Consider the following 22,266-nt stretch of genomic DNA (forward strand, 5'->3'; position numbering starts at 1 on the left):
AAAAGAGCCCCCCCCCCTGGATAATGGAGTTCGAAGCTCTGACCCTCCCCTGCAAAGGTTCTATCTTATCAGTCGCCAATTCGCCCACTTCAAAAGTTTCTGATAACCCAAGGTCCTATAAACCCAAGTTAAATGGGGGGTCTTAAAACAAACACACGTTTCGTATAGGATTGACATTTTCAAATTTATCGTCAATTGCTCAACTACTGAATTAAAATTAAACTCGGAACTGAACTGATTATATAGGGTACGATTTTTGAATTTTCCGCCGACAGTTCCTTATCATGCTGATAAGGAAGTAAACAAATAAAGCACTTGGAATTCGGAAATCAGTCCCTTCTCTGTAAGAGTTGTGACTTAACAATCATTGATGGTACGATAAATTTTGTTTAGGAGAATAAGTGCATTTTTGGTAGACTGTATGTAAAGTGATGTAATCAATCCCTTAGTGAAACTTTGAACGGAAATAGTGAAACTTTCAACGGAAATAGTGAAACTTTGAACGGAAATAGTGAAACTTTGAAAAGAAATAGTGAAACTTTGAAAAGAAATAGGGAAACTTTGAAAAGAAATAGTGAAACTTTGAAAAGAAATAGTAAACTTTGAACGCAAACTGTGAAACTTTGAACGGAAGGGTAGGCCGGGCCCCTCTCTCCTCCTCGTACATGATAAATGAATAAGAGTAGGAAAAATTTGGAGAAGAATACTTTAACATAATTATAATTATATTTATTTTATTTTCAACAGCATTCAAAAATTTATATATAAAAAAAAAATAGCGAGTTTGCAAATATTTACATATACAAATTTACGAAAGATATTTTTAAAAAAAAAGTTATAAAATTCTAAGATATTAAAGTTACACAGTTCTAAGATATTTGTAAAAATAATTTACATAAAGCGAGAAACCGGGCTATGCCACGGAGGAAAACTCGCTTTTATAGATCCCTAATTTTAAAATATCCTAACGAGTAAGTAGCCACACCGTCGATGATGTATCGCTTGTCATCGCACGGGTTCAATGCGAGTTTCTTTTGGGTGACGGAAAACAGTTCATGTTTCAAACTCACAATTCTTTTCATCTCTTCCACGGTGAGTTTACGTTGAAGTAGGCATTCCTTGTAGTCGGCATGACGAATCTTCTTCTTAACCACACGACGACAAATTCCCTTCGCCGTCTTCTTTTCCCCCTTCGACGACAAGATGGAGTACATCTTCGGACGGAGTCCGCAGAACTCCTGAATCGGTACTCCATTAAGCTCGTCTTTGAACTTGCCGAGAACTTTCTTGTTCTCCTCGCTGAACAAGGGATGGTCTCGAGGGTAATCGGAGAAGTCGTACATCTCCTTGTTTTCGGCAAAGTCTCGGGGCAGATCGTCGGTGAAGATTTGGTAGGTCAGGGAATCTGTGTCTGTGAAGAGAAGCTTGGCGGCTTCCCCATATTTTGCTCTCACGGTGTTGTAATGGAAATCGTACATAACCAGTTTAGACAAGTCTAAAATGGTGAAGCCCGTATAAATGGGTCGGTCCAAGGTTAAGGATTTCTTCAGTTGGTGAATTCCAACTAGGTCGTTCTTGAAAACTGTAAACCTTTCGAACGCCGGAGAACTCGCCTTCTTGATTGCCATCTCCCGGGTTTGCACAAGGTCGAAATTTATGCGGTTACGTAGATTCTCCATCGTCTTCCCGAACACAGAGTTGTTGCATAGTTTGAAGAAATCCTTTTCGAACGCGTTAGCGGCCATCTTCCGCTTCTCCGTGTTAAACTCGATAAAGGGTTTTAACCAAGCCCCTTGTTCAAACGTGAGAATACGGTGAACCTTCCCTAATTTCATACCTTTAGCGAGGTAGAACTTTAGATTTCGGTAATGGAGCACGTATTTTTCTCTGTTATAAAGCGAGGGGACTAATTTGGGAAGACTATCTTTAATTTTCAGTTTTAATTTGTTCAATTGATCTATTGAATATGGAGATAGTTCGCCGGCGGTAACAACACGTCTTTCAGGGGCGAGGGGGAGACAATTATGCTCTACGTGTAAACTGTCCGGGTATTCAAGATCCACCTCTAGAATGAAACCCTGAGGGTCATCGTCGGGTTGGTTAAGAATAACTTCTCTGGTGAAATCTTCACATGACTGCAACCATCGGAAACCCCTCATAGGTAAATGGTGACACATTACTGTTCCATAAAGATTGTTACAGTCCAGGTAAGTGATGTAGGAACTAGGTTTCGAAGCGTCGTAGGTTTCAGGAAGATGTTTGTTATTCGCCTCAGCCAACCTGTGGGTTATCAGAGAAACTCCTCCCCTAATTCCCTTCTCGATAAATAGGTGCATATCAGGGTCTAAAAGAAGTTCTAATTTAACTCCAGTCATACGTAAAGCGCTCTGCCAAGCAAAACCGGGACCGGTAAAGGCGTGAGCGCAGTCTAATTTGTAATATTCCAAGCACATGGCTCGGAAGTTTTCAAATACGTCAGCCAAGAGTAAAACGTCGGTTTTGACGTATAAATCATGGTACTCGCCGAGGTTAGCGATCCTGAATTTTTCCCAAACTGTTTGGGCTTGGGAATAATCCTCGTCACTAACCTTTTCATCGGTGAGCGAGTTGAAAAAAGCCTCCTTCGGTGGTAACTCCGTCTCGTCAAATTTCTCCTCGCGATCGAAATAGTCATACGGGTAGACTTGTTTCCTCAGTAAATGCTCCACTTCGTCCGGTTTGAAAACAGAGTTTAGGCATTTAAACTTTTCCGCACCTCCCTTGGCCAAGTTGGAAACGAGGGAGTCGAGCGAGGCTGGCATAAACCTGATAGAGTCTAGAAAGCGTAGATTTCCCAGAGAAAACGAAATGTAAGTCTCGGAATTCGTCGGGATACACTTAATTTCTTGATGTTTAAAGAGTCCGATTTTGTCCATTATCAAGTGAGCATCATAGCGGGATAGGTTATGCATGAACACCGGAACGAATTTCAATGTCTTCAACTTGAGGTTACAGGTATTATGAGCCGCTCCTCTGTAGGACCCATCTGTATGGTCGTGGTCCCGAACTTTGCAGTTATCATGGGTGAACGCCTTCCCGCATAGGTAGCAGACTTGGGCTGATACAAATTCCGTCATTTCCGAGTTTTTCAGGTTCATGGGTACGTTGGCTTTTATTTTCCCTTGGATGATTTCATCTTCACGAATAAGGTTTTGTAAAAACCTTTCCGCCGCGTCCATTCCTCTGTACGTCACTGGTTTTGACACTGAACCGTCTTGTCCAACGATGACGTAGCTGAACCCGCAGGCAACGTGTTGGGAGGTTTTCGTGGAAGAAGAGAGGGTAGCGTCCTGATCGCATCCCTGTATTTTACTTAAGATTGACTCGAAATCCGCGTAGATGACGAACTTCACCTAATGGAACAGAAAAATTGGAAACATTTTATTCCATGGCACACTTTATCGCGCGCTTCTTATGTATTAGTAAAACCAAAAGTGGATGACAAAACTTACTTTTTGCTCCCAGGCGATGTTTTTGAACTCTAGGATGGGCTCCTTGACAGGCATTTTGATTTTCTGGGGGTCGTGTAAGCTACACTCTTTGACGTGCTCTTCATGTCTTTGCTCTGAGCCGAAGCCGGAGAAACGATGCAGACAATAACGACAGTAGAAGGCTCTACCGTTATGTGCGGTGAATGACGATAGAAGCCGACTCAAGCTACGAATCAAACAAAAATGCTTCTCTGCCCCCTGAGATAGTAGCAGCAGATCTATTTGACGCGCATCGTCGACCCTGTTCGAGCTCACATAAAGGGGGAAAACCTCATCCTCATAACCATAGATGCTAACTGATAAGTTATTAACCTGTTCAAACCTTTCTAAAACAGCTACATTAACTTGTACAGGGAATGTGATTCCTGTCAATTCTAACTCGTTTTGAAAAGGGAGATAATTTTCTACGCAATTCGGGTTATTTCTAAAATTTACAGGATGTAAATGAGCTAAAATTGACCATAGAAAACACTTATTATCATGGTTTTTAACATTAAGAATAGCTTTCTTAGACATGAGTTTTTTGGGGGTTTCGAAATACGTACCCCCATGTAAAGGCATATATGCAATTATGTTAATTTGTAGAAACATAATTCTATCTAATGACCAACCGCTACCTTGCGCTTCAAACTCTTCCATTAACCGTTTTAATGTTACTATCCCCTGATCTATTTGTCCCGGAATAACGTCGGGGGTTAAAATAATAAGATTGCGCGTTCTATGGTATATTAGAGTTTCTACATCCTGTTCCGAATTTCCCAATTCGCGTGTATAGCGAGCCCTAACAGTCAAATACCATTTAATCCCCCTATCTTGAGCTAGTTTGTTTCTTAAGTAATTTTCTATGGCGGCTCTATGTCTACCAATGTAAAGTTCCGTGCTAGTTTCCACGACTGCCGACGTAAATCTAGCGCAGAAAATCGCATTACGCAATACGTTTAACTCCTCCAATTGATCGAGAAGAGGCTCGACGGGTGTGGTAACCATGGGTTGAGGTTCGTCATTGGCTCGCTTGGTCTCCTCCCTGTCCATCAGGGCCTGTAAGGCCTGGTTTTCCTCACTGGTTAGATCGTCCAGTTTGTCGGGATCGTGAACTTCCTCGTGGTCCATCAGGGCTTGTAAGTCCGGATTTTCCTGACTGGTTAGATCGTCCAGTTCGTCAGGATCATGAACTTTCCCTTGGTCCATCAGCATGCGTCGAGCCCCCGTTTCCTGCCTTGTCAGGTCGTCTAGAGTGAGGGCTGGCGACACTCTTTCGGCGTCGATCATAAGAGCGGGGTAGGTAACTGAGTGGTTGTTATGGGTCGAGGGGCCAGAAACGTCCTTGGGGTCTTCTATTTTACGTCTCTTAACACCGTGAAACTTAGCCTGGTGACTTACTAAGTTTTGACGCCTTGTGAAAGTTGCAGAGCAGTCATCACAAGAGAATTTAATTCCCTCATGTTTTTCACGATTATGTCTCATGAGATCCTTATTCCTTGCATACTGACTCTTGCAAACGTTACACTCAAACATTCTTACAATTTAAGTTTACTAAAACTGAACCTTAAATATATCTCTTCACGAGACTTGTGAAAGAAAGAAAAAATCTCACCCTTTGCAGATACTTTTATCGGTAAAAGTTCAGGATAATAGCTCGAGAACATTCAAGACTGGAGTCAGGAACAAAATAAAATGTTTTCTGATCTTTGGGGGTCTTTTTATAGTCTACTCATGTTTACTTTAGAAATATACGAAGGAAACACATCATCGAAAGTTAATATGGCACCTAGTGTTAAGCCTAACATGTAAGAGTAAGATAACATCCCTATCAAAGGACCTATTATCAGTGAAAGTATAGATTTAACATTGCCCTCGGAAAATATGATTACACGCCAATTTTTCCTCCCTATCACGCCAATTTTCCCTCCTTATCACGCCAATTTTCCCTCCTTATCACGCAAATTTTCCCTCCTTATCACAACAATTTCCCGCCATCATGAGATTTCAGGACAATTCCCGTTTGAAATTGACACCCTGGCGGTATGCGACAACTGGGCGTCAAGTTTGAATGTGGCACCCTGGCGGTAGGCGGCAACCGGGCGGCCAAAGTCAATGACGCTTAATCTTTAAGCCTAACATATATAATTTCCCCCTTCCGCCACGTTGTCGAAAGTCAACGTGACGTAGAAAGCCCCGAGTCACATGTAAGACAAGGGTTAGCGAAAAGTTCAATTTTCAACTCCAATATCGGAGATAATATGTATTCGTATTTACACTTTAATTGCATTCAAAACCATTGCAGGTTTACGAAACTCATGGTTCACCCTGTCCTCTTGAGGAATCACGTACACCGTCGTATCCGAAAACCGTACAGTCTTTTTTCCGTTCATATTTCCCGCCTACTTCGTTAAAAATGTTAAGCCTAACATAGTGTATTCCATTAATATATATTAGGTCAAACACAGTGTATTCGACGATAAGGTGCCCACAAATATCGGGTACCACAAAATAATGATGTAATGAATTCTAGTTTCAGGTGAAGTTGTGGAAATATGACGCTCAGTCTTAAGCCTAACATATGTTTTCCCTTATCAAAGTCAATAAAGATAAGGCGCGCATGAAATATCTGGCGTCGGAGGGGAGATTGAAGCGACTTCAGCGATAACGGCGGCAACAGCGACATCGGCGGCAACGGCGGCATCGGCGGCAACGGCGGCAATTATGTTGAACTCTCAAATAGGTACTACTGCCTACGCTACTGAGAAAAAAAATGGGTCGAGTTCCAAAAACATTTCCTACCCCCTTCCCCTCAACCTAAAGCCGCGGAACACGGACGCGGGTCCTTTAATCTAGTTCGGCCGTCTACCACCGCGTGCGTCTCACGTTTTGGAGGGAAAATTCCGAAACCGCTTCAAGAGGGCCAACCGTTCTTGTGTTTTCAAGAATATTCACTTTCGCCGAGTGAACAATTTGGTTAGCTCAGTACTTCTGGTCTCATCTCACTTCTGGTATAGACTAAATAGGTAGATGGAAGTCCTGCAAAATTAACTAACCGAAGGTAGGACTTCAATTCTCGCTTCCGTCGTTCTCGAACAAGCTCGAGCTGTAAGTCTCTCAGTAACATTACGAAGTATAGGAAGTGTCGTCATACTTATGGAACACATCTTATAAACTTATGGTGAAGGAGATGATTTTTTAAAAGCGTATACAGCGCACGAAACTAAAGCTTTTAGAGTTATTAGTATTTTGTCTTATTTCCTTTTGCAACTCAGTTCACGGATCACCAGAGTTGGCCTGGGTAATTTGTAAAACGCGAAGGGCCACATTGATTTATTTTTCGGTTCAATTGAACGGCCTTAATATTCATTTTACAGTTTAAAGGTTACGCGATTATCGCGTCTACCAGCTGTTTAACATCATCATCGTTTTAAACGCTCGCATTTCTAAGATTCCTAGGCCTCGTTTTAACCAAGAACGCTTTCCGTTTCGAAGTCGATTGAGAAACGCGATGTAATGACGCGTGTATATACTGCTGTTCTGGCTAATTTGCATTTTCTTCTCGACTGCGAACTTCTGACAATGGCACTCGTCGGGTACAGTTTAGTTATTCGAGAAATTTAATTTATATCTTGTTCAGACGGAAACTTAACGGAATATCTAATTAATTCATTGTATCCGCAACAACAAGGGACCGAGTTATCTTCTCCCTCAAAATTTTAGATATGGTTTGTGGTATAACCCTCGTCTACTGATATTTATAGTTACCTCTCCAAGGTTGAATTTACTTAAATGAATAATATTGGTTTGGCAGAAAGTGAAATATCAAAACGTACCAAGCTTTGATTAAAGTTAATTTATATACCAGAAGAAGGATGAAACTCTCTATCCTCTTAATACTTTAGTTATAAATAACATGATTCTTCCCATGTAGGCTCACCCGTTTTGTTTGCTATCCCGCTCATGAAACTTCAAATGGGCATCGCACCGTGGCGGAGTGAATTCTATAACTGTTTGGTACTAAATCCCCAGCAATCAACCCACAAACCTTGATTATCTTGACGTGGGACAAAAATCCACCACAAGCACGTCTTGGCAAATAGTTAAGCGCTAATAGAGTAATGATGGGGGAACTATTTATGGCGTATGTGATTCGGTTTAGTAACCTTGCTCTAAATGTTAAGGGATGTTGGGAAGAATCATGATATAATTACTCCGCTTTGTGGTACACTTCTCTCGAAGAGAAGTATTATATACTTCTGTTTATACTAATCACGGAATCAAGTAAGGTTGGTAAGCATTTAGTTAGAAATATATGGTATTTTACTATGTAATTGGATAAAAGGGTGCGTTTTCTAGTGGTTTTCCTTTAATCCATTTCTTCATCTTTCATCTAATTTCCTTGAATTAGAGGTAACACGCGGAAGCATCTCCCCATCATTCGCGAGGCTATATTGACGGTTAAGCTGGCGACCCTCGGGCAATATTATTGACGTTAATAAAGGGCTACCGGCTCCTCCCATTTTTAGAAAACTCCTTAGAATTTTATTAAATTTACTTGAGAAACTTAAATTAAATTAATAAATTCTAACTTTATTAATATCAAAATAATTTAAACTATAGTGAAGGCCTCTTAGGACCCTATTATATTTGAGCCATAATAGAGAAAGATGCTTAACATGGAAGCATTCTGTATATACGAAAATTCGTTTATTCCGTTTACGGTGTTACTCATTAAAATCTTCTGACTAAATTCTCCAACACGATCCCTAATAGCCTATATAGGCCTAGTACAAAAGGTCCCCTAACACCATGATCTAGAACGTCGGGTGTTCTTGGTTGATCAAGAAGCGATATCTAGTTTATTAGGGAGAAGGTATAAATTCACCACATTTTCCAGCTTTATCTCCAGTCCAAACGTATAGTAGGTCCGGAGTTAATCACCCCCGCCTCTAATTACAACCAGCATATCATTGGTTCTTGAAAACTCACGTCAGCGCGACGCGAATGACGAAAATTACGTATTTTCCGACTGAGGAGAGGCGAAATAGCCCGGCCCTCCTAGGGGGACTGGGACTATGGCCCGCGAATACTTAGGCATCTTACAACTTCTCCCTAGTAAACTAGATATCACTTCTTGGTTGATGTTGTTACTCGACGTGAGAACTGCATGGTTGGCTTTCAATGTATCGCGTTACTGTGCTGTGTTAAACCTTTGTTTTAATATATAAGCAAGTAAAAGGCGAGACCAGACGAATACAAGGCGAGCTCGTTTGTTCAAAGTTTATTCATTATGTCCTTAATGACTTCATACAAGGGGAGTAAATGGAATTGCGAATACGATATACCTGGGAGTATACATGGACTATTTCGATGAGATACGTTATGTAGCTTTTGGATATGGTTACACTAGCTGCTTTTGTTTATTGATAAAGTTGGGCTGCATGCGTTACCTGTTAAGGTCCTTTCGAAGATTATCCTAAATTAAGTGTTCGATTTTGAGTCGAAAATTTTCTATGACATTTTGCCGTCCCAGCCACCGTTTTTGAATTTATGATTTGAGTATTTTACGGATGATTTCTAATTTAATTAAGGAGCGGTCATCTATAAAATACTCAAATCATAACTCGAAAAAGGTTGCCCGGACGTTAAGATGTCACAGAATATTTTCAACTCAAAATTTATTTCCCAAAGAACATTCCCCTTAATTTATGGCTGACTTATTAGAAACACCTTGTATTAAATTTATCTTTAGTGGTAGTAAAAAATGGATTAGAATTAGTTATTTGTTCCAAATATACTTGATTCTGTTGGAGTTTGAAAAGGTTTCTGGCAATTTCAAACTAATTTTTCTACTTGGGAGATTTCTTCCATGGGAAAAAATATTCCAAGGGACCATTCACTCAGTTCTACCCTAGCTGGACAGCGCTGAAATAATTATACGTAATGTATTGAAATTTGAGAGTTAATAGCTCCTCGAAAATATTTAGTCAAACACTTTTAATAGCGTATTTATTTATTAAGCAATTTTACAATATTCAATAGAAAATTCCACACGCGATGTAGCGTTTTATAAAAAAAATTGTCTGGTTCGATAATAACTTTCGCAAACTAGGTAGTATACTTATTATTTATTTATTTAATTTTTTTTCCATTTGCAATATTCGTAGTTCATGGGATTTTTTTATGTATATATATTATCAAGCAGTGATATTTTATTAGGGAGAAGGTATAAGATGTCTAAGTATTCGCGTGCCATAGTCCCAGTCCCCCTTTTAAAATACAAGGGGGGGGGACGTAAAAGGAGGCCGGGCTATTTCGCCTCTCCTCAGTGGGAAAATACGTAATTTTCGTCATTCGCGTCGCGCTGACGTGAGTTTTCAAGAACCAATGAGATGCTGGTTGTAATTTAGAGGCGGTGATTAACTCCGCACCTATCCGTTTGGACTGGAGATAAAGCTGGAAATGTGGCGAATTTATACCGTCTCCCTAATAAACTAGATATCACTTCTTGATATTATCTGTAATTAAATTACTATCGCCTTTTCCACAGATATTAATTGGTAATATAAGAATATAGAAAGAGAACTTTAGTATTTCGAAGTGTCGATTGGTTTTTGTAACAAAACTATTTGATATATGCAAGTGTTTCTGATAAGTCTGCCATAAATTACAGGCGATTTTTAGTCTAAAATGTAACTTCTATGACATTTTTCCGTCATGTAATGATTTGAGTGTTTTAGGGATGACCCTTAATTAAGTTAGAAATCATTGTCTAGTTCAGTTTCTTCATTAAATTTAAGGGGTCATCAGTAAAATTGTCCATCCAATCATAACTTGAGGACAGTGTCACTTAGGGCAAATTGGATATAGAAGTATAGAACATTTTTGACTCAAAATTGATTTCCCAGAGAACATTCCCCTTAATTTATGGCACACTTATGAGAAACAGTCTGTATATACATATACGTTCGCGACCTTGGTTCGATATTACAACTCTAATAAGCGTAGCTGTTAAAGTTATGGTTAATGTAAAAATTTATGTAACTTAAGAAATACAGACGTCGTATTAGAACAAAAGGAAATACTGTTTCGACGTTGGAGCAATTTAAACATAACAGGATATCACTCGAAATTGTTTTTCCACCATAAATATCATTAATTTGATGAATAATTTTTGGCCAATATTTAACTATGGTCTATGGCTTATCAAGATACTCGAAATGTATAAAAGGCCTCTCAAAAGAGAGATAATTCCACCAAGGTCAAAAATTATATAATATTAAAAAAATCACCGATTATATATTACTTCCGCCTATCAATTTGAAGAAGTAAATTAATAAAGATAACCTTTTTCCCCATAAAGCAAACAAATTTTTAATGCAAACATTTTGCCGCCCGTGTCACCGTTTTCTAGTTATACAAAAATTATAGTAGGTTTCCTGGTTTTACCTTGAAGGAGAGAGGGATGGAGTGGTAATCCCCATACTTGTAACATTGCCTCTGTACCCCCATCCACGGAACGGCAGCGAAGACCTCCCAGCATACTTAGTGGCGTTTAGGTAAAGGTCACCCCCCTCTGTATTAAAAATTTAAGCTATAGGGAGAGGGCGTTTGTCAGGGAGGGAAAGAACATCCGACGTCATTTTATACTTCTACTGAGGGAGCGTTTGTAGGCGCGATACTGAAATTCCCCCGCTAGGGGGATGGAATCGAGGTAAGAAATATAAGCCTATGACGTGCCAAGAATGGGTTTGCCCTCTCCCTATAGTTCTCATACAAATACAATAGACACAATCAACAAATCTTTTGAAATTTTATAACGGCTCAGATCTCGTTCTCGGGTTTTGAGGCGAGAAAGGGATAACCTGATTGGGTTGATTTTGCCATGCGCAGAACCTGTTTTACCCCACGAGTCAGACTCTAATCCAATCAGAAAAATAAGAGATTTATTTTCGTTGCTCAACGACAGACGGTACTACAGTCAACTTTGTTAGTCACGTGATCCTATCCCTTAGATGGAGACGAGACCAAGCCAACTTGTTTATTTGTTGGTTGGGTCTATGGCGCTACGACGCAGGACTCAACAATCGCGGCCTATCGAAGGGTAGTAGCGCGAGGTATACTGGGAGAGTTTCAGTGCATGCCGCAGGTCGCCCATCATCATCTCCTCTCCACCTTACACTTTTCTCCCTGGTTATACAGGATAACCACTATGACTTATTCCATTTCATTTATTTGGTCGTATTTTACCCGCATAATTATGGTTATGTTACCCGAGTAACCCGACAGTTATTGAAGGGAAACTTTGAACGTATCAACTTCGTTGACGCTTATCTGTCCTACACATACTCTATTTTCACTCCACTATATATGCACCATAAAGGGATCTCCCTGGTGCCTTGCAGGATCTTTCCACGCGACTTTACTATGATATGATGTGCAATGGCGTAATGCGTCAGCCATTAAAAGCTATTTTTCTAACTTATGGCAGCGCTTTCGGGCGCCTGTCAGCTTTTCTATATTAGTTTTTTTTTCTGGCAAGGGTCGTGCAGTTACTCGGAATTCAGATATATCTTGGACAAAGCCGCTGTTAAGAGGGATGGAGAAAATTTATTTAGGTTATGGTTCTTATTTTTTGAATATAAATTTTCTGATGAAAACTAAAACTTTTGAATAAAATTACGAAAATTTCCCAGAAATTTATATATGAAAAGAACGAAAATATTGCGTTTAAAAATAATTTTGCGAAACAGTTCCGCGGAAGTCAAATCAACTAATTTGTTTGATCAAGTTGCTAATGTTCTTTTTGACAATCAGTCAAGCTAGAGAAAAAATCATTAATGTTTATAAAATGGGACAAACACTTAATGAAAATGAATTTTCTTTCAAACCAAAGACTGTTAACCAAATTTGAATAGGGTAAAAAAAGTGGCAAGAAAACTGCATTGGGAAGAAAAAAATCTAACGGAATCCATTAAGATTCATTTTACGTCCGCAAGATTTCATTGCTTAGATCTTCGTGGGATTGGACAGAATACCAAAGAAAAGGCAATCTTTTTTATTCCCATAAATTCGATTGCTTTCCCCGACTTCCTCTATGTTTAATTGCGGAAGAGGATGATTTGAACGCATCCATGAGTATTGGCAAGTGTCACACCCCCTTTACAAATCCATGAACGCCGATAAGAATTTGCAGCGCACTGTTCCGAAATAAATGTTAATGACTTAATGATAACGGGTAAGAAGGGGCCCCAGCGAATGCGCATTTATCTTTTAAAGGAGAGTTTAAGAAGCCGGGTCAACCGCGAGATTTTTCAAGTATGACACGATAAAGTCATAGTCGAATTAGGGTTAACACCTCCTGCAAGTATTTGAGAAATTTAAACATAGGTAACAAATTTAAAATTCGATATTAGTTTTTTCTTAAACTCTCTACTTGGTCTCAAATAGCTAGTAATTGCTCGATATTTTGGAACGAACTGCGCAGTCGATTCGTACGTATATCGACGACTCCTAAATTGGTAACATCATAGAGGTTATACAATAGAGGAGTAGACAGTTGTTTTATTCAGTTCTCGTTAAATTTTTGGAGCTACCTTCGGCGCTATGTTTCTTGGTAGCCACGTGGTTACCTCTAAACATCACTCTCCGCTTACATAGAGGATATATAGTAATGCCTACAACATTTTGAGACTAATAATGATGTCTTGTACAGAAGGTAATCACCCATCAAAATTTGGCGAGATATTCCCTTATGTATTGGCAGAAGTGAGATGAGACTAGAAGTACTGAGCTAACCAAATTCTTCACTTGGCGAAAGTGAATATTCTTGATAACACACCAAAAAATTCAAGCACCAGCGTCCGTGTTCCGCGGCTTTAGTTTGAGGGGAAGTGGGTAGGAAATGTTTTTGGAACTCGACCAGTTTTTTTCCCTCTAGTGAAGGCGCGATGGAAGCGGCATATAATCCTTAAATTTGTTCACTAGTGCCAGGATCTACTACCAATGCTAGAGCTCTTTACTTCTAGTCTCATCTTACTTCTGGTATTGGTAAAGGCTAAAGTGTCTACTCCTCTACTGCGTATCCTCTATGGTAACATCAAGAAAGGGGGGTTTCTAAGGAGAATTCGATGGATGGCACACTTGGGGCAAACGACCATTTATCGTTGACAGGGTTACAATGCTTTCCGCTTTGCATTTGTCGGCGTCTAATTACAAACGTCATTACTATATATCTATATATCCCAATCTAGGGTCAAGAACTTATATCGTTATCATCGATTTTCGTTGGGGAAAATAGGTTTAATTCATAATCCTTTAAAAGTTGTTTTTTCTTCTTCTTTAGTTTCCGAAGATTCCCCTTAGGCGGTTCATTCAAACTTATTCGCAACACTGTTTTTCGATAACTTTAAAAATAATAAAAAAAAGTAACAGAAAATAATTCGTTATCTTTCGCGAGAGAAACTCTGAAAGTGTTTCGGGTGAAGGAAAAAAATGTGTATATACTTTATTTCCGGTATGATAGGAGAAACTTCAGAGAGATAAGTCGGTTTCGCTTAAGATGCTTGTTCAATTTTCCTATCCTGGAACGTCTAGCTATAGCTGCACGAACCATCCATCGAAAAGGAAACAAAAATTCTTCCTGAAGGAACAATCTTGAAAACGAAAATACCTCCTTTCATTTTTTTTTGTGCCAAGGTTTCTCTCGTTTCTTTTTTTTTCCAACTTTAAGGATGGGCTAACCTCTCGTGGTCAGTTCGAATTTTCAGTAGAAATATTGGCTAGGTGTCAGATTCAAAGCTTAGGGTTTTATGATCAAGTATAGTGTTGGTTTTTGGACGGTGTTAAACTAACAGGTATCGGATAAGAAGCAACTAGCGTTTGGTTTTCTTTTTTGTTTTTGGTCCAAAAAAAAAAAAATAAAATAAAAGCTTACGGAGAACATCACGAATTTTCAGTACCATCAAGAAGTGATATCTAGTTTATTAGGGAGAAGTTATAAGTTGCCTAAGTATTCGCGCGCCATAGTCCCAGTCCCCCTTTCAAAATACAAGGGGGGACGTAATAGGAGGCCGGGCTATTTCGCCTCTCCTCAGTCGGAAAATACGTCTTTTTCGTCATTCGCGTCGCGCTGACGTGAGTTTTCAGAACCAATGAGATGCTGGTTGTAATTTAGAGGCGGGGATTAACTCTGGACCTACGTTTGGGCTGAAGATATAGCTGGAAATGTGGCGAATTTATACCTTCTCCCTAATAAACTAGATATCGCTTATTGGTACTTTATCTGGTAGCTTAGGTTAAAAGTTATTTCTTATATAGTGCAGCTACCCTACAAAGCTAGTTTCAGTGTCAAAGGTCAAGTGGTGTTGTGGAGATTTGGTGATCAGTCAGTCAGAGTCAGTCAATGAGTGGATTTCGCAACTATGGATGAATAGCAAGTATGAAAATGTCCGCGAAAACGCTTTTAAAGAATAGAATACTGTTTATTTCTGTATATTTTAACTCTAAAGTTTTGAAGTAACGCAGTTTCAAAAATCCGAATTGAGATGATGGATAATCGTATTTCAATATTAAGAAACTTGACGTGAAAGTTTCAAGCTCTTCTGTTTCGGATCATTAAATTCGACGCCCTTTCGAGGGGCCTCCCATAAGGATTTTGACCTTGTTTTAGATATACTTTGGAAAATGTACAGTATGTATATTCGTCCAAGTACTTTAATCAAACTTCTGTTCAGCTGGAACAAACTTGTTGGGATCGAGTCAATGCTGTCTAGGCCTATATCTGGTTGTTGATCTCGTTTCAACCCCGATTGAATTTCTCTCCGAGATATTTGGCACCGATATCGTCTCTAATAGGGTACATCGAGTGTCCTTTTATAGCTTTGGTTTCCGATTTATGTAAACCAACTTGAGTGGGTTTGTGATTTTTTAGCTGTTTTTGTTTTAATTGCGAATTGCGAGTGGGCTTTTCCCAGCATGCCTTGCTCTAACCAGGGATAGGTTTAATTTTAGAAGTAGGAATGGAGAACAGAATGATCTGGGTGCGTGTCATAGTCCCGGACCCCCTTCACGGGAAGGAGGGATATGAAAGAAGAGGCGGGTCAAAGCGACAGAGGTAAAAAGGAATTAAGTATTTTTCGCCGTCCCCTTCATCAACGTTATCGAAACGTAGTTAAAGAGAGCCAATAAGATAATTTAAACGTTTCGTTACGTGTTGGAGGGAGGGGCTCTATACTGGGCTATGAGTCGGAATGAAGCAAGTACTAACCGTTCTCCATTCCTACTTCTAAAACTAAATCTATCCCTGGTAATGCCAAGTATAGCAACTTGAGTGGGTTTGTAATTTTTTGGTTGTTTTTGTTTTAATGACTAGTGGGCTTTTCCCAGCGTGCGTTGCTCTAACCCTCAGTGCTCCTAGATTAAACAAAGGCTTAGTACCTATATGATACAATCTTCTTGTTGAACTCGAGACGACCTCGAACTTTCTTTTCTCAGTCTTCCTTTTGGTTATTTTTCGACAATGTTTCTAAGTGAATTTGTTATATAGGAAGTTTGCAAGGCCATGCACTGTCCCGAGGAAGCACGCTGGCGCGCTATGATTTTATTTAAGGAAATTGCGTATAAGAAGTCTAGGGTAAAGAAAAAAGGAAGAGTATATATGTGTGTGACAATATATGCTAGAGGCAAATACGCTTACGGGCTCTTTGTCGAAGACAAATTGACGTTGATGAATGGCTTCCATTGACCACTTATTCAATGAGTTGTTTGCTTATTCGTTTAACCTTTATAAAAGCGCGTGCAATGACAAAATTTTCTCCCCCCCCCCTACCCGAACTGCGAAAAATGCAAAGAGTAATTAATCTAACCCAATCTTTCAGTGGGACGCACGTAACCAGGGATAGATTTAATTTTAGAAGTAGGAATGGAAAACAGAGTAATGTGGGCGCGCGTCAAAGTCCCGGACCCCCTTCCAGGGGACAAAGAGGAATGAAAGCAGAGGCGGGTCATAGCGACAGATGTAAAATGGAATTACGTATTTTTCGCCGTCCCCGTCAGCAACGTCATCAAAACGGAGTTTAAGTGAACCAATAAGATAATTTAAACATTTCGTTACGTGTTGGAAGGAGGGGCTCTATACCGGGCTATGAGTCGAACAGAAGTAAATATTAACCGTTCTCCATTCCTACTTCTAAAATTAAATCTATCCCTGTGGTAATTATTAACGCAAGTATCGGCTGTGGTTTAGTTTAAATAAATGCCACTAGATGCTCCCATAATCGAGGGGTGAAATTGACTTACCCTCTAAGATTAGCAAAGGCTAGTTTTTAACTCCGCTCTCATGTACTAGTTCTGATTGGCTCCTGCCTTTGGTAAGGTAAAGTTTGCGTTAAGGGTGCGACAGTAGCCGGCTGACATTTTCTTCAAATCCCTTCGTAAAGAAGTATAGTATTTTTTATCAATCCTTTTCGAGTTAGTTAGGAAGACCGGGTAGTTGATGATACTTGTTTGTGGAAAGTATTTGTGTCGGAGCAATTTTTCTAATGGTCATTTCGGGTACGACGACTTCCCCTCTTAAGTTAGAGAAAAGATCGATTCCGGTATGTTCATCGTAAACTCGTATCCTCGACAAAATCGCGCAAAGTAGTTCCGAATTCAGGAAGTTCCTAAGCCCCAAGTCTGTTGTGCCCAAAGTAGTCTATTGTATGGGCCATTCTATAGAAAATATAGCCAAGGAGTAAGGGATAAATGCCGTCATTTAAAGGAAAGGTGCAAGAAAAAGAACAGCCTTTTCTAAATTTAAAAATAAATAAATTATCTCTTATTACAAAATAATTTAACATTTAATTAGTCTTAAAAACGAGGACCACTGTGCCGCCTTTGGTTTAGTGACGTCTGCTAAACCGAACCTCTTACTCCTACGGGATTGGTGGAGCTCTCATAGGCTGAGAGAGGTAAGGGTAACAGGTTCGGGTTAGGAGACGTCACTAAAATAATGGCGGATGGTGCAATGGTCCTCGTTTTTAAGACTAATTAAATGCAAATTATTTTGTATTAAGAGATCAATATTTTCCCGCTTATATTTAGAAAAATGCCGTTCTTTTAAGGTATGTGTAGATAGAGCATCTTTTGCATGAGTTGAATTTCCAGTATACTTTGGTGTATTGTCTCTGCAACTCTTTTCTAGGCTGCAAAGGTTAATCCACTAGGACTTCCCCCTGTTCCCTTTTTTTCCGGATGACCGGTTAGGGATAAAGTTTCCGGTTAAAAGATTTATCGGTATGGAAGAACGCTCTACCAATTGCCGCGCGCTTCGTCTAGCGGAAAAATGGGGAAACATCCCGCGACTTAAAAAAATAATGGTATCCTTGCCTATATAACTGACTTTATATCGCTTGGTCCGCTATCCGATCTTGACTAACTTTTCGCTAAACTTGATATCCTTATGTTATACAGGCCTAGTACCAACCCCATTGTATTCGATTAGCTTAACGAACGAAGGGAAGGGAAGATACGACGAACTTCCTATGCGTGGAACCTTTCTTTGACCAGTCTGAAGAATGATCCGGTTAAGGTGATACGACCTTCTAGTTTTTTTCTCATTCCGCCCATTTGTTCCGGAAAAAAGGTGCTTTGTGTATTTCAATTAGCGACCCCCGGACAGCCAACTTCCTGAGCATTAGCTAGAAGGTTCAAGTTACAAATTATAACGTATGATGATTCTTCAGAAGTCGGAAGCTATTTTGTTCGAGTATTTCCTGCCTGGCTTGTTCCATCTTCAATAATTTTGATACGCGAGCGCGATATAGTTCCTTTCACGAAGGTATCATTATGATTTATCTGGCTTAGGTTCGAATTAAGATGGTTGTATACAAACTCGCGTTCTTGAATGATAAGGACCATTGAGATGACATAACTAAAGGGAAAGACACGGGGGTAAAACTTTGCCTTCCATCTTGGTTTTGTTGCGTCTGCGCTGTAGTCTTTGTGAATCGTGAGAGTGCGTAGAGACCGCAATGTATCTACCATCTTGTATGTGCCGATACTAAGGGTTGAATACCCCTTTTTTACGTCAAAAAGGTCAACTTGATCGCTCCTATCTCTTACCTCGCTTTGGCGACCATATTGGAATGTTTTTCGTTGTGACCCCTAAATGCTGGTAACAAAACATCTGACCCAGTACAATCTCCTAACTTCTCGGCAACATAATTTATTTTTAGCTTAAAAAGGATGCATTTCAACGGTCCATTTGCGTCGTGTCGTACTTGGCAAATATTAGTGGAATTTATTGTTGAATTGCATAGGTAATTCTCAACTGTCCTTCGAGTTAGTCGCTAACAAATTTGAATAAATAACGTTACTTACAACATTAAACGCGAGGCGGACGTTTTTTTAAGCCTTGGACCGAATTTCCGCGCGGTAAATCACTTTGTAAAAGACGATAAGGTACATTGCAAACGTTAAGGAGAAAAAAGGGTAATTTTCCTTTAGGGGTTTTAGTCGGTGACTCTCTTGAATCATCCGTGTCATAAACTCCAGTTAATAGCCCCTCCCTTGTAACGCTGCCCTATAACAAACTCTTATGGAAATATATTACCTTGCTCTGATAAACAAATTCAGTCTAGTAACCAACCTAGCTGGTTCGAAAGTGTATGCATGCATTTATTTCAAAGAGAAGTTTTGAAATTCACTATGTAATCATTGACCTACTAAACTGAAACTATAATATACAGCGAGAGTGCATGGGAACTCGCTATACGGAGGGCTCCAGTATGTCACTTTCTGTTTAATCTATTTGCCTTTGCTAGAACATGGATGTTGCTAAAGTAATAATTTTGAATAATGTGTACTTTGATCGAAATCATATTGGTTCACTTCTTTTCCTAAACTGATTCAGTTGAGAGATTTATTTAAATTTGCAATTAAAGCAAGCATACGTTTGTAATGTTTTTAAAACACATAAATTTCAACGAAGGGATGGACGGATTTTTAACGCGTTCATATTTATAGTTGGAATCAAAATATTTACAGCCAAAAGTGCAATGAGGAGAAGGCATTTTACGGAACCGTTACACAGTATAAACAAAAAATAAGAACAGCACCGGGTTATGGTTTAAATTTAGGTTTTCTTTTTTCGTTCTTCTATATTTTTTCAGTTTTTTATGTATAACCAGGAAGTGATATCTAGTTTATTAGGGAGAAGGTATAAATTCGCCACATTTCCAGCTTTATCTCCAGTCCAAACGTAGGTCCGGAGTTAATCCCCGCCTCCTAATTACAACCAGCATCTCATTGGTTCTTGAAAACTCACGTCAGCGTAAATTACGTATTTTCCAACTGAGGAGAGGCGAAATAGCCCGGCCTCCTTTTACGTCCCCCCTTGTATTTTGAAAGGGGGACTGGGACTATGGCGCGCGAATACTTAGGCAATTTATACCTTCTTCCTAATAAACTAGATATCACTTCTTGGTATAACCTAGAAAGATTAAAGGATACGCGCCTTGGGATTTAGAGTTTGTTAAAATTTGAGTTGACATTAGAGACCTCAAAATGACACTGGTAGTTAAGAAACTTGCAAATGATCAACTTGTTTGTGGCTTTAATTTTCTGTGACAGATTAAAATGTCGGTGCTCTCGGTAACTGTATGTTGGGATTTACAATACTGCAGTCTGCGTAGAAGCGAACGTTCAAACATCGCATTCAAACATTCTGTTGATATTAGTGTATTGTAGATTGGCATTTATACAATGCGAATCTATTTGTTCCAGTTCGACTAGTAATAATGCAATTTATAGCTATTGCATTTATCACATCATTGGCATCAAAATCGAAGTGAATGAAACCGAAGTTATCTACATCTTTATAAGTCAAAGTCCTGACTGACTACTAATCAACGCCCAGTCTAAACCGCTTGCCCTAGAAGGCTGAAAATTTGCAGGAACGTTACTCATAAGTAGTAGGCGCGTACTAAGAAATATTTTTCCAAAACGCCGCCATCTTAAAAAATGGCGCCCAGAAATGTAAAAAACCTTCTCTATGCAACAAAGTCCGCGCGTTTCAACCGATTTCACAAATATTTAGTACACTGCTTTCCTTTAACCTATAGGTGTGCTGAAATTGTCTTTTGGGTTCGATTTGTCGCCATCTTTTTAAATGGCGGCCAGAAATTTAAAAACCCTTCTTTATGGAATAATGTCCGCGTGAAAAGTAATAAAAAATGTCCCGACGGGCTGACGGGCAACGCCGAGTGCCTTCGCTCCTAGAATGCTACAAAAATATTAGTCATCAGTAAAATTGACCCATTCTTTATAACATTTGATTGGAAGTTCTAATTACACGCGAGTGACGCCGCGGGTAAGAGCTATTAATTTAATATACAAAGAACATCCCCCCTTAATTGATGCCAGAGTCCAGACTAATCAGAAACACCAAAAATAACGTAAAATGGGACAATATAAAGGGAAGCGTAAGGTACCCTCGCGTATGATTGCGAAAATGAAGGCAAGCTGAATTACAGTTACGGAGTGTCAATCAACTTCTAACCTATCTACGTTGTCCATAAATACCTAAACGTTATTAACTGATTATTATCCAGCTAGGCAACGAATATATTTTATATATTAATCGGAAAAATTTACATTGTCTTCTCGGCATAGCGTGCGTAACTTTGCAAAATAGAATAGGGATCCATGACGTAATGCCGTGTCTCGAACTTATAACATTCCTTGCAGCTGATACGAGTCTTTCGGGGCCGGACCATAAATCCCATATAGCTGTCTCGATAAATCTTAACCGACCATCTGCTGTCTTAAGTGCCTCGGAATTTCATAAAGAGACGATACGATGCTCTTCGCTTATTTTTTTTTATCCTCGACAATATAAAGATTATACGCTTAATCAATATACCAAATGATGCCTTTATCTACCAAGAAATGCCTCCGTTAAATCTAAATACCCAATATATTAGACTCGTCAATTGGCAATCTCATCTTCATTTCTTGTACTTACGTATTCATTTTGAATGTTCAATAGGATAAAATTAACTTCATTTCATCAGACTGTTTCGGAAATTACATACAGGGGTATTCTGACTCTTGCCAAGTATCACCGCCAGAGGCAGTGAGAGATGGTTACCATCCCACATTTATTGAATTCGGGCTCTATCTAGCGTTGCTTCTTGGCGCGAGGCATAATAACCCAATGTATGCCTCGCCCCTATATTTCGCTTTCTCTGTATTTAACGGTATTTAATTTCCGAAATTATTTATGGAGAAATATTTACTTTCGTGTTTTAAAGTTTTGTTTTTGTGGACAGACAGCCCGAAATTTTAGTATAAGCCCCGTTTGCGGTATCAGTGGGATAAGAATAATTTTATTTATTACATCAAGTATAGCGTTGAACTTTCTTAAATTTAGTCTATATCCTGATGAGGGGCCAGTCGCATTTTTCCCAGGTCATAATCGGGAATTGTTTTTGGATTTTGCTTGTTTTAATGCCATTTTTCTCCGTGTACAATGTCGAGGTTTTCGCGTGAAGAGAGTGTATTAAATCTTAAGATGTGTTTTGTACTATATTGGGAGTCCTTCAAGCGTCTTTTTAGAAAGAAATCGCCTTTTATCCATTCAAAACACTACAATGTCGAGGTTTTCGCGTGAATAGAGTTTATTAAATCTTAAGAAGTGTATAGTTTCCTTAGGAGATAAAACCTTGGGTACATTGGGTGAGCAGTCTCAGAAGCGCGTATGTAGAGAGAA

The 22,266-nt window shown here is 39.3% G+C and overlaps 2 protein-coding genes across 3 annotated transcripts in view; one reads left to right on the forward strand and one right to left on the reverse strand.

The window, feature by feature from the left end:
• Positions 1 to 22,266, forward strand: part of LOC149625070 (pyrokinin-1 receptor-like) — an 88,496-nt gene that overhangs the window by 12,584 nt on the left and 53,646 nt on the right. The window lies entirely within an intron of this gene.
• On the reverse strand, positions 708 to 6,240 carry LOC149625072 (uncharacterized). Its single transcript, XM_089851835.1, has 2 exons — positions 3,492 to 6,240; positions 708 to 3,392 (listed from the first exon to the last, which is right to left on the reverse strand). The coding sequence occupies exons 1-2, from the start codon at positions 5,043 to 5,045 to the stop codon at positions 939 to 941; spliced, it is 4,008 nt and encodes a 1,335-aa protein (XP_089707961.1). The 5' UTR covers positions 5,046 to 6,240; the 3' UTR covers positions 708 to 938.

The sequence above is a fragment of the Phalangium opilio genome, unplaced genomic scaffold (assembly GCF_054372755.1).
Source record: "Phalangium opilio isolate 3A_F unplaced genomic scaffold, DU_Popi_V2 ptg000105l_1, whole genome shotgun sequence".
Lineage (NCBI taxonomy): Eukaryota > Metazoa > Arthropoda > Arachnida > Opiliones > Phalangiidae > Phalangium > Phalangium opilio.